Source organism: Thalassophryne amazonica, chromosome 17 (assembly GCF_902500255.1).
Source record: "Thalassophryne amazonica chromosome 17, fThaAma1.1, whole genome shotgun sequence".
NCBI lineage: Eukaryota > Metazoa > Chordata > Actinopteri > Batrachoidiformes > Batrachoididae > Thalassophryne > Thalassophryne amazonica.
Genome location: NC_047119.1, coordinates 6,151,074 through 6,163,671, shown reverse-complemented (window position 1 = coordinate 6,163,671; position 12,598 = coordinate 6,151,074). Strand labels below are relative to the sequence as shown.

The 12,598-nt window shown below is 40.9% G+C and overlaps 1 protein-coding gene across 1 annotated transcript; it reads right to left on the bottom strand.

The window, feature by feature from the left end:
- Positions 1–2,582: 2,582 nt before the first annotated feature.
- On the bottom strand, positions 2,583–11,705 carry c17h2orf42 (chromosome 17 C2orf42 homolog). Its single transcript, XM_034192843.1, has 8 exons — positions 11,501–11,705; positions 8,719–9,823; positions 8,491–8,622; positions 5,691–5,795; positions 3,954–4,061; positions 3,738–3,838; positions 3,496–3,658; positions 2,583–3,363 (listed from the first exon to the last, which is right to left on the bottom strand). Exons 2-8 carry the CDS (start codon positions 9,809–9,811, stop codon positions 3,113–3,115), a joined length of 1,953 nt encoding a protein of 650 aa, XP_034048734.1. The 5' UTR covers positions 9,812–9,823; positions 11,501–11,705; the 3' UTR covers positions 2,583–3,112.
- Positions 11,706–12,598: the final 893 nt, after the last annotated feature.

Sequence of the window (12,598 nt, the reverse complement as noted above, 5' to 3'; positions counted from 1 at the left end):
ATGTGAAAAAGCAGAGCTATGGTGCCCCCTCCTGGTCAAAATGTTTAACATATTTAAAATAAAAAATAAATGCACAGGAGTCCTGGGGCCTGTCCATATGCACAGGAGGTCCAGGTGTCTCTGAAATGACTGATTTAGGATCATTTTAAAAAGAAAATCTGATATGCCAGTCCAAGGTTTATGCTTTACACAATTCTGGTTTCAGAATAACTCAGAAATCAATGAAAACACAAAAAGTAGCCCCTCAGTCAGTGAGTAGAGGTTGCCCAAGACTCCTAGTTCTGTCCAGTACGTAGGGCATGTGACTCTGTGGGACAGCGGTTGGACCATTAATATCGAGGCCAGGATTCGATTCCATGTACGTGCTTCAGGCTGTCTCCTTGTACAAGAAACTTCTTCTGAATCATCTCAATCCATCCAGCTGTTAATAGGTGGACTGGGATGGGATGTCCACCTGCCTGTATGAGACAGAATTCTTCTTCTTCTGTCAGTAGTGTCAGTCTACATCAGCCTTTCCCATCCCAGGTTCACTTTAAAATCTGAAGGTTTTCTCTCACCCGACCAAACCTTTGAACACAACTTAGATTTTATTAAATATATATATGCATATATATACGCACCTTTATAACAAAAAGTTAATTTGAGCCTCTCACCTCCCTGATGTTGTCTTTAAGGTCCAAAGCTTTTTCTATTTTTGTACATCAGTTTATACGGTTACTCGTGGTACCATGAATCTTTTAGAAATGGTCTCTGAGGAGGAACTTGCAGAGAACTAAAGTCTACATATTTTTCTTTCTGCTCTTAAACACAAGATGACACTGGTTTTACAGGTGGGCCCTTAAATACAGCCCAAGATTCCTCAGTTAACCCCGAATTCATCATTCTGAATCTTCTACAGCTAATTTAATCAGTCTCTGGAATCTTCAGAAATAAAAAAAAAGACATTTGTCTTTGTTGTGTGCACAAACAGTGACCCACTGGAAATCTGGCATAATGAATAAAAAACTGACATTTATTTTCTAACAATTTATAAATATGTAACTACACAGAAATAAGATGGACATTCTGACTTACACTTTTTTTGATAAACTGGAATATGTGCATTTGAGGAAAACTGAATTTGAACACTTTTAGCCAAACTGTATGTACATGTATGTCTATGTGCATGTGCCCTCCCCCGACACACACACACAAAATTTAATCTTTGCCATTTACGTAGCTTTCTCTCTTTTCATTCATAAAAGTTGCTAAGCGTAACCTTTGCTAAAGAAAAGAACACTTGAGAACCGTAAGTGTAACATAGAGTCTTATGTCAGATGTTTAAAGATCACAGTCCCACACTGTGCAGTAAACAGATCACTTGACATAAATTAACAACATATCAATAATACACACACACTTCTGTTAGACAAATACTTTTTACCTTTTATCTGATGGAATCACACATAATGTAACATTTATATGACCGTACAATCGCGACTACAGTATAATCATTTTATGTTTAACATTTCCTGTGAAAGTACATTAATTAAATTACTAAGATTTATAAAAGCGCATTGCTGTTTGCTATTTTTTAAAAAGCGAGGGGGAAACACTGGATTTATTAATTGCACTTTACATTCCTGGCACACAAGAAAATACTTAAGTAAAAACTATTTTTAAACACCTTTTAAGGGACTGGATATTAATTTTAAACATTTCTTCAGGCGTTACATAAATGTATTTAGAATGAGAATTTAACCACACTCTAAAAACAAATTTAATGTCTTATAACTAAAAACATTTTTCCTCTGGTTGGCAGTATGGATCACTGTCACTAAAGAAAGACCGGATAAAACCCCCAACATACATTTAATATTACAAAATGATATTACTGAATGCTTGGACACTGACAAACGTATTTTTATTTTAGCCGTCTACCACAGTCAGCATGTCAGAGTAAGACTTTGATTAGCAAGACATTAGTCGTAACATCTTGTTCAAAACCAGGGATAACTACTGTGCAGGGCTGCAACAAAAACAATTTTTTTTATAATCGATTAACGGAGAAAATAATCAACCCATTAATTGATTTGCTGTCTGACCCAAAAAAATGTTAGAAAATGGTAAAAAAAATGTCCGTCAGTATTATCCGAAGCCAAGATAACTTCAAATGCCTTGTTTTGTTCACAGCCCAAACACATTCAGTTTACTGCCAGACAGGAGTAATGAAATTAGTACAAGAGCACTCTGACAGCACAACATTCCTCCCGCTGGAAAATACTGCTTTGGTACGAGTGCTTGCTACATTCTGACAACATTTTAAGGAATTGAACTAATTTTCACAAAATCTGTCCTAAATATGTGAGGAGTTGGTTTCAGAGTCAACTCATGAAACTGGCAGTGTCAAAGTTTGTTAATCAAGAGCCAAAATGTGTATTATCAATCTATAACAAGAATTTGTACCGAGCAGGGTGGTGGCAAGTGGTTAATGCGCTTTGGTTTCAGTTCAGAAGGTTCGGGTTCAAATCCCACCCCTGCCACATTTCTCCATGTAATGTGGAGTTGCGTCAGGAAGGGCATCCGGCGTAAAACTTGTGCCAATTCAACATGCAGATCCACCTTGGATTTGCTGTTGGCGACCCCAAGTGCAAACAAGGGAGCAGCCGAAGGGACTTACTAACAAGAATTTGTACCAAGTTACATGAAATTCCATCTAAAAACGTGAGAGGACAAAACTTCCAAAACACAAAACTTCCAGAAGTGTGCAAAGCTGTAGTCCAGAAGTGGCAGTATCATTCAAATTTACAAAAACATTTATGCATTTCAGAAAAAAAAAATCTCTAACCCTGAAACTAATTCTAACACTGAAATGGTTCAAGTAGAGTACATTTGCGAAGCTGCTATGCAGGTGATATATCAGCTTTCAAGCCTCATTCCAACAGCGGCAGAAATGGCAGTCACTTGAAAAACAAAAAAAAAAGAAAAAAAAATCCAAGTTTGTCCAAATTCGTACACTGTGCACAACATCTCTACCAGATTTGCTGTGGCAACCAGTGGCAGCCAAAAAGTAAAACCGGTTAATTACAGGAGGTTACTGCATAAAGAGAGAAGTAAAAGATCAGAAGGCCACTTAGACAACTACGCGAAGGATTTCAAAACCCTGTATAGCTTTGGACGGTGTGGATTCTGACTTGTTTTGAGCACCTTTCTCTGTTGCACTACTTTTCAGGTTGTGTCCATCAAAGTGCTCCTGCTGTCCCCTTTGTTGATGTCCAAATTCAAAGCAAATCCTCAGCTCTCCCACCCGACAGCCAGGGAGCACGTCTGGGATCCACTCGATCACAAACGGACTGGCTTCTTCTGATCGGCCCGTGCTCGGTCCTCAGATAAAACACACGAAAAAGTCTCTCGTTAACATTCCGCCTGGTGGCTGGAACTGTTCAAAGTGATTCTGTGCATCTTATATGATCCCCTTGAACCAGCTTTCGAACATGACTGAAAAGTGATGCTCACCAACTTTGAGGAAAGTGTGAAGCTCCATCGGACTTATAACCTGAGACCGATCTGTTCTGTATGCTTCTGGCAATTCTGGTCTTGGGAGAGGCTCACCATATTGGAAACATGAGTAAGAGCCATCAGCATTCTTCACAAAATTCTGAGTGAGCTCCAGGGGCAACTGTTGACAGATAGCAAGTGATCATCAGCAAATAAGAGTCTCCACAAGATGATTCCTAAAAGAGATGGACAGCGTTTACCTCAGGGGTGTCAAAGATGTGTTTGACTTGCATGGGATTAGTGATGTGCCAGGTGTACTTTGAGAAAGAACCCAGGGGGAGCCCGTCATTTCTCACAAACGCTGACACCCAGACAAGAAAAGACAGAGCGCATGCTTGATTTCATACAGTAACTGTGGCACGAGCTGCTCAACTTAAAATTTCTTTTTCACAATTTAGTAAATACCATCATCCTACCTGTTGTGAAGTTGGGCAGTCTCCTCTTCTTGGAGCCAAGTGAAAGGCGATGCTGCAGAGCGTTGAAGAACTCCTGAGGAATGTAGTACACAGAGGTTTCTGGTTTCCCTAATACAAAAGCAACATTTTCATCAATGTGACACAAAAAAGCTGGTCATCCTACACGATTTATCCTGAGTGATACAATCAAACAACCAAGCTCCATGTCCACAAAGCATCTACCATGACTGCAAAACCTTAGGAGCCTTGAAACCAAGGCTAAAAACAATGAATGAAAACTAAGGAACGATTTATAGCTACTTATAGACAGTTAAGAGCACAAACGCCTTGAAAGCTGCAGAGGAAACTGTACACCAAAGTCGCCCCTACATGCTTTTAAGTTTCATCTTAATGTCGACACCTTCATGATGACCAGATGTTTTCTGAAATGTTTTCGAGTCCATTTTAAAAAGTAAAAATTGTCTATAATTGACTTGAATTGATTTTGGAGTCAAAAGGTTAAAGGTCAAAACCACTGAACTGTATTTTGTAAAAGCCTTCTGCAGAAAAGCATCACTTGTTAATGATAAATTGATCAAAGTTTGCCCAGGGCGCTGTGGGTTAGTGCAGATAATGCAGTCTTTTGTCAGAGAGATTGAGACTCGAACCAAGACAGGTGGCAGAAAATGAATGAACGAGAGATTAATACAGTTTCTTGCCACCCACAGGCATGACAGTTGTCTTCTTTGATACATCACAACAGGGTCATTATTTGGCACCTGCGATAACGCCCAATTTGAGGAAAAATCTGGCTGCAGACAGCAGAGAACGTGAAGCTGTGGTCTAGACTGGAAGTATGTGACCTTAATTTTTCTTCACTGGGAGAATGACAACATTTTTTCATCAGGAACTGCAACAGATTTGAGATTCTCTTTAAGAAATTACTAACCCTAATGAAATGAAACACACCTTTGATGTAGCATCTATGAATCTGACTCACCAGTTTCTTCTTCTGGAGATCATGTATATCCATAGCGAGTCGAGGTGATGCGTTTTCCCTAATCCTAACATGCCAGGTCAGGTGTGGGAGCATGCATGGGGTTGGATTTTGCCACACCCCCACACCATGAGCCACCGTGGGTCCCTGATTGCGATCACCAGGAAGACAACAGGTCTATCACCACCTCATAAAGCCCTTATCTGTCTGCCACAGCAAGGGCAGCAATGTGCACATCTCCTTAACAATTTCCATCACTAGGGTCCTCAACACTGAGACACCTACATGGACTACATAGATGACATTCAGTCACAATGCTGATGATACTCCTCATCTGAGTGTCCCTAAGTAAGTTTCCATTGACACAAAGTTATTCCAGTGGTACCCAAGGATTGACCAAAGACACAAGATGTTTTCAGAGGTGAATTCAGCTTTTTCTGGTCTACAGTGGAACTTGGATCTTTGCTGTCTCAGATTCATGAGATTCAGATTAATCAGATGAAGTACAACACAGTTATGTGCAAAGCTTTTGGTACTCCTGAAAGGTTTCCATATTTTATATGTAATTAATCACAAAAAGTACACAGACCCTTGGTACTAAAGCTCCAAGTACCAAAGCTTAGAGTTAGAGTTATCATAAAAAAATATTAATGTACCGTAATGTAATGTAAAGTATTAATCTAACGGTCAGCACCATGGACAGCTAATATTAAGACCACATTCCAGCCTTATCATACATGATAAATGTGCTTCAGCGTTACCATCAAACTGGTAGTGCATTGTCTGGTGGATCCTCTCTGTGACACTGGCCAGCCACCGATGGAAGGTCAAAGTCACTGTGCGCTCATCCACAACCTGTGTGTTCCCTGCCACGGACAGACACAGATGAAAAGATCACGTAGCCCAATACATTTTTTATGGTGTCCACCCACATACATATCAGGATGTCTGCTCCTGGAATGTTTTGTCAAATGTAGAGAAGCTTTCTGACACAAATCAAAATGCAAAAAAAAAAAAAAAATAAAAAAAAATTTTTTAAATTAATTAATTAATTAATAATCCAAAAGTAAATATAAGACTGACCTTTTCATTAGTGAAAACTATTTATAAAATGACTAGAAACAGATTTTGAAATTCCTTTAGCGCCTTTAACAGAGAGATTTAGACAGCAGAAAATTGAAAATGATGCAGGGTAAAGACAGGAAGCACCTGCGGCCTTCAGGTCTTTCCTCAGACACCCTACAACAGGAAAATTAGAGTCCCAAGGACCCTGTGGGATACCAACTCAATTAAAGCCCAAGGCAAAATGGCCATTTTCGGCATAAAAATGACCACCACTTCCAAAGGAACAAATCTATGCAAATAATTTTGGGATGGAAACAATGTCAATGACCAATACTGTGCCCTTGTTAAATTAAAAGAAAAGTTATCAGACAGTTTTTGAGAAAATTGGGTCCAAATACCCAAATTGGCTATTTTCGGCATAAAATGGCCGCCATTTCCAAATGAACGAATCTATGACTAATTTTTTTATGTGAAATATGTCAATGACCCATATTACTCCCTTTACAAACTAGAAAAAAGTTATCAGACAGTTTTTGAGAAAGTTACCTTTAAGTGCTCAAACGGCTATTTTCAGCACAAAATCAATCAATCAATCAATTTTTTTTATATAGCGCCAAATCACAACAAACAGTTGCCCCAAGGTGCTTTATATTGTAAGGCAAGGCCATACAATAATTATGTAAAACCCCAACGGTCAAACGACCCCCTGTGAGCAAGCACTTGGCTACAGTGGGAAGGAAAAACTCCCTTTTAACAGGAAGAAACCTCCAGCAGAACCAGGCTCAGGGAGGGGCAGTCTTCTGCTGGGACTGGTTGGGGCTGAGGGAGAGAACCAGGAAAAAGACATGCTGTGGAGGGGAGCAGAGATCGATCACTAATGATTAAATGCAGAGTGGTGCATACAGAGCAAAAAGAGAAAGAAACAGATGCATCATGGGAACCCCCAGCAGTCTAAGTCTATAGCAGCATAACTAAGGGATGGTTCAGGGTCACCTGATCCAGCCCTAACTATAAGCTTTAGCAAAAGGAAAGTTTAAGCCTAATCTAAAAGTAGAGAGGGTGTCTGTCTCCCTGATCTGAATTGGGAGCTGGTTCCACAGGAGAGGAGCCTGAAAGCTGAAGGCTCTGCCTCCCATTCTACTCTTACAAACCCTAGGAACTACAAGTAAGCCTGCAGTCTGAGAGCGAAGCGCTCTATTGGGGTGATATGGTACTACGAGGTCCCTAAGATAAGATGGGACCTGATTATTCAAAACCTTATAAGTAAGAAGAAGAATTTTAAATTCTATTCTAGAATTAACAGGAAGCCAATGAAGAGAGGCCAATATGGGTGAGATATGCTCTCTCCTTCTAGTTCCTGTCAGTACTCTAGCTGCAGCATTTTGAATTAACTGAAGGCTTTTTAGGGAACTTTTAGGACAACCTGATAATAATGAATTACAATAGTCCAGCCTAGAGGAAATAAATGCATGAATTAGTTTTTCAGCATCACTCTGAGACAAGACCTTTCTGATTTTAGAGATATTGCGTAAATGCAAAAAAGCAGTCCTACATATTTGTTTAATATGCGCTTTTAAAATGGCTGCCATTTCCAAACGAACGACTCCATGACTATAATTTTTTGATGTGAAATATGTCAATGACCCATATTACCCTCTTGAAAAATTAAGAAAAAACAGTTTTTTCAGAAAATTAGTTTAAGTTCTCAGAACAGCTAATTTGACTTAAAAATGGCCGCCATTTCCAAATGAACAAATCTACGACTGTAATTTGTTTGACTTGAAATATGTCAGTGATCCATATTATGCCCTTGACAAATTAGAAAAAAGTTAGACAATTTTTGAGAAAATTACCTTTAAGTGCTCAAAATGGCTATTTTCAGCACAAAAATGGGCGCTATTTACAAACGAATGAACAACTCTATGACTATAATTTTTTTCATGTGAAATATGTCATTGAGCCATATTACCCCCTTGAAAAATTAGGAACAAACGTTATCAGACAGTTTTTGAGAAAATTAGCTTTAAGTTCTCAAAACAGCTATTTTTGACTTAAAATGGCCACCATTTCCAAATGAACAAAACTACGACTGTAATTTGTTTGACTTGAAATATGTCAACGATCCATATTACGCCCTTATCAAATGAGAAAAAAGTTAGACAGTTTTTGAGAAATTACCTTTAAGTGCTCAAAACGGCTATTTTCAGCACAAAAATGGGCGCCATTTCATAGACGGGACCCATGTCAATGACCCAAATTACACCTTTGCCAAATTAGAAAAAAAGACAGTTTTTCAGATATTGCAATAAACAGACAACGATGCTGACAAACACCACGATACGACACGACACAGGGTTAGCGGCAAATCAACCGGTAACCCCAAAAAGCCACTGAGAAGGCTGAGTCAGGAAATTAAAGAACGGTGGATAAGAGGCACACAGACATAAAAGAACCTGAACGGGTGATGACAACATGAGACAAAAATGTGGCACAAACCTGAACCACCAGAAATTGTTTCATCCAGACGAAGTCTTTTTCCTTTCTGATGAGGGATGTGCAGTTCAGGCTGCTGCGGCACAGACTTCTCAGTGGGACTAATAACTCTACATTCCACGCTCCGCTGCGCACCTGCAGGGCAAAAAACAAAAGAAAAAAAAGAATGAGACAATGAAAGAAGCACACTTCAAAATAAGCTGAGTGAAACATGGGGATCGGTGACTATACCCCTGGGGGAGTATTTGATGAAAGCAGTGAATTCTGACGCCAATTTGTCATCACTGGCAAAGGCACACACACAGGCGTAAAAGTGAAGGCAGCATTTTGGCGTGACCGAGATGGGAGGAGTGTTGGAGCTGCTGTCGGGTCCAGCGGCGCTGTCGACTCCAGGTTTGGCTCTTCTGCTGTTACTTTGGCAGCTACAGTGAAAAACAGCGTTCTGCTGCCCCCCTCTGGCTCTTCTCTCACTCTTTGACTCCTCCGCCAGCCCGCCAGCCCCAACAGTTAGATGCAGCAAGCCCAGAGGATGGTTCGCGTCTGTGTGGCACTTCACCACCATCGTGTCTTTAGCGACTCGTTGCACGAGAGGTCCCGGGGACTCCGTCGCCAGCCTCCACAGCTCCTCTCTGGCTTGAAAGGAGGCCTGCAAACCCTCCAGCGTGGAGCTCTTTAAGGTCAGAGGAGCCGCTCGGCTCTGACACTCCATGGCCTGCTTGATGTGGATGCACAGGCTGTCGGAAGAACATGCCTGTTTGGATGCGCTTGGCGCCGACTCTGACCTTTGACCCTGCCTGCACAAAGGCATGAAGCACCGACCCAGGTTGATCCGGGTTAGCAAAGTGGCTCCATCACCTGTGGCAATCGCGGTGTCAGTGGGAACGAGTTCAACAAAACCCAGCTGCGTAGCCGTGGCTCCTCTGCCTCTGTAACACACCGAAAACACCTGAGCCCCTCCTCTGGAGCCGCCTCCTCCACCTGCCTGACCCTCATCACTGTCAGTTATCACTTTCACCACCTCCACCGCGGCCTTTTGGCTCCTGGAACCTGAGGAACCATCTCTGAGGGAAATCCCACATGCTTTGTTCTTGCAACTAAGGCCACGGGTGCCGTTGTAGATGCCACACTGTGGGCACCGGCGGATGCCTCGCAGTGTGGGTTTTCCCAGGTTGGACAGGAAGGCTGGCGTTGTGGTGGCAGATTTTCTGTTCTCTCTCTGTTTGGCTGCAAGACTCGGCTGAGCGGTGGAGGTCTGTCGAGCAGAGGATGAGGCAGCAGCGTCTGAGGTGACTCCTGATGTGGACGGCACTCCTTCACTTTCCATGTTGATCTTCTCCTTGGGCAGAAAACAAGGGATTAATACCTCAAAAGGAAAATAATTACATATAAAACATGGCTATACTTACAAGGGTACCATTTAAAATGGTCTTATAATAAAATAAATATATATAAGATGAATTTCACAGGTCCCAAATTCAGAAGGCCAGAAACGCTGTTAATTCAAACAGGAAAAAAAGAAATGGCCCAATGTGTTTTGTAGGTGGAAGAATTTTTGTCAACTGTTGATGAATTTCAGGTTGCCATCAAGTGATATAAAGGTTCGGGTTAATTTAAAGTTTGGGTTGACAAATTGGCCATATCTGTAGAAACCTGAGAAAAAGCTATGGCACGGGAAAAGGGGATTGTTGCCAATGAAAGACCTTCTGTATCTGTAGACAATCAGCCGACAGCGCACACGGTTCTGTATCTTTAGCCACGGCCTAAAATAAGATGTGCAAAGCATAGGCCCCACTTTCTATTTTCAGAAAATAATTTTTGATGTGTGACTGTGCCCCCAAAGGACCAACTCATATGCGGGTAAAGAGGTGGACCATGGGGGGCAAGCTGCATGATCTGGGCAGGATAAATGAAGTCCAAACACGCCCCCATCTTAAGAATTGCCAACAAACTCAGCTTACAGGCTAGCCTTAGTTCAGGTGTTTGTGAAATCATATTTTTGTGGGCTGAACGGTGGTTCTCTTCATGATTTTGCACGGGTGTGGGCATTAAACATTATGACCTACTTATTTCCCCAGTAACTGGCCGTGACGTCATCAAGGCATCAACAGCTGCTAAAAAAAAATGCATCCAAAAATTACAACACACAGTAATTTCACTCAGCGCAAATACTGGTGCACACACATCTTAGACGATCCATTTATGCAATTTAACCACTAAACAAACCATATTATTACATATTTTTGTGATAAAATGCTCAAAAGGAAACGCCTCCATAGGAGCTGCACCATCAGCCGCTGACTGACCGACCGCAGCTCTGAGCTCAGCTCCATGACAACACACGAGCTGTCAAAGTGGCTCTGCCCCCAATGTGTTCAGATAATTGGACTTTGTTGCATGATGATGTCTGTATACCACTGGCTCTGATATTCAACTTGCATGAGCAAAGTATTTGTACAACAACATGTTGAAAGATGAATGATGACAATTACCACCATCTTCCCTCAAAAAATGACACCAGTAGCTAGTAGTTTCATTTTTTTTAAACTGTTCATTCTCTCACTAACATAATCTGGTGAATGCAATTATAATCATTATTATTTCTTACTTTTTCATTATGCATTCTAACCAGCTAGGTATTTCTGCTGGTATAATACAAAATACACAAATCAAATGTATGTGAAAAGCAATAAATCTGATTCTATATCATTCTTGTTACAAATTATGAGTAATATCAAGCAAATGCTAAGGCAGTTGCTAAAATCTAAATGAACAAACCATGTTTATATTAAACACACAGAATTAAATACAAATGAAAATGAATGAAATACGCCCACCCACCCCGTGAAGTTTTCTTCTGCCGCCTCTGTACAACTGATAGATTTATTAAGTTCACCACCAATGACATCTAATTTCTAACTGCGTCCTTTTACAAATGTATCAAAAATCTGCTTGAATGCTGCGTCTGCTCGCCGTACACTTGCACATTCTCAGCAAAGCGTGTACGTTATGTTACCTGCGGTCAGCTTGTTTTGACAGATTTTTATTTTGTTCTCTGGCCTCCAAAACGTCTCGACCGTCGCCATTCCTCCTTACATCCCGACAGCCGCATTGCGCCTGTAACGACACTCTCTATTGGCTGCAGAAAGTCACGTGCGGAAACGGCTCGGCTTTTCCGCCAAAACTGAGTTATGGGAGTTGTAGTTCATTGAGATGTCGACGTCAAACTGGGCTATTTTAGGAATCTAAGAGCGATTAATGGCTTAACTGTCACTACACTCAACATCAGACTCGGCCTTTACACAAATTAATCGAGAGCTTCTGAAGTACCTAACAATTGTGATTTCAGTATTGCCAGATATTTACTTCTTACTTTGATTTTGTCATCTATCTTCCTATTACAGTTAAAGTTTGTTTCTTGATTCATGTAAAGTCCAGTTGACTTGGAAATAGTCACATATCCAGACTTCTCTAGAGAAAAGTGACTGTCACAAACTGTATTCCTGAGGATCATTTTTGTTGCTGAACATGTACGGTGCTTGCAGTCGATCCAAAATGCTAATAAACCTCAAACCTGAATGTTTAACAAAGGAAAAGTGAGTTTTGAAAGATGATAGCTGCTGAGTCACGATCACCAAACAATCGCTTTGTTGAAAATGGTCAATAGGGTAGCAAGAAACATGTCAAGACAAATTAACTGGAAAAGACTTGGGAAGAATTACACATGACTACCAGAAACCCATTACCACCATATTCAAGCGCTGGAACCTACCCGGAGTATCCAGTACAAGGTGTTCAGTGCTCAGAGAAATGGTCATGTAGGGAAGGCTGAAACATGAGAACCACTGAACACACAATGGACTGGACCAAGAAATAGCCGAAGCAAATTTTTCAAAGGTTTTACAGATGATGAAATGATTGACCCTTATGGACCAGATGGGCTTAAAATTTACTCCTGAACCTACAGTCTTTTTTGGGGGAGGGGATATGCTTTCTTTGCGTAGTGGCACGAGAAAAAGTCAATCACTCAAGGCCATGACTTTGATGTAGGGCAATGTTCCATTACATGCACCCAAGTACTCAAACTTTGGCTAGCCATCAAAGATGACAGAAT

What these genes read in the sequence shown, in the direction of transcription:
- c17h2orf42 (XM_034192843.1), bottom strand. Translation starts at nt 9,811, where the DNA reads ATGGAAAGTGAAGGAGTGCCGTCCACATCAGGAGTCACCTCAGACGCT. An exon ending in AACAATTTCTGGTGGTTCAG is followed by an intron (nt 5,796 to 8,490) that starts GTTTGTGCCACA and finishes TGTCCGTGGCAG; the next exon opens with GGAACACACAGGTTGTGGAT. An exon ending in AATGCACTACCAGTTTGATG is followed by an intron (nt 4,062 to 5,690) that starts GTAACGCTGAAG and finishes CTTTTGTATTAG; the next exon opens with GGAAACCAGAAACCTCTGTG.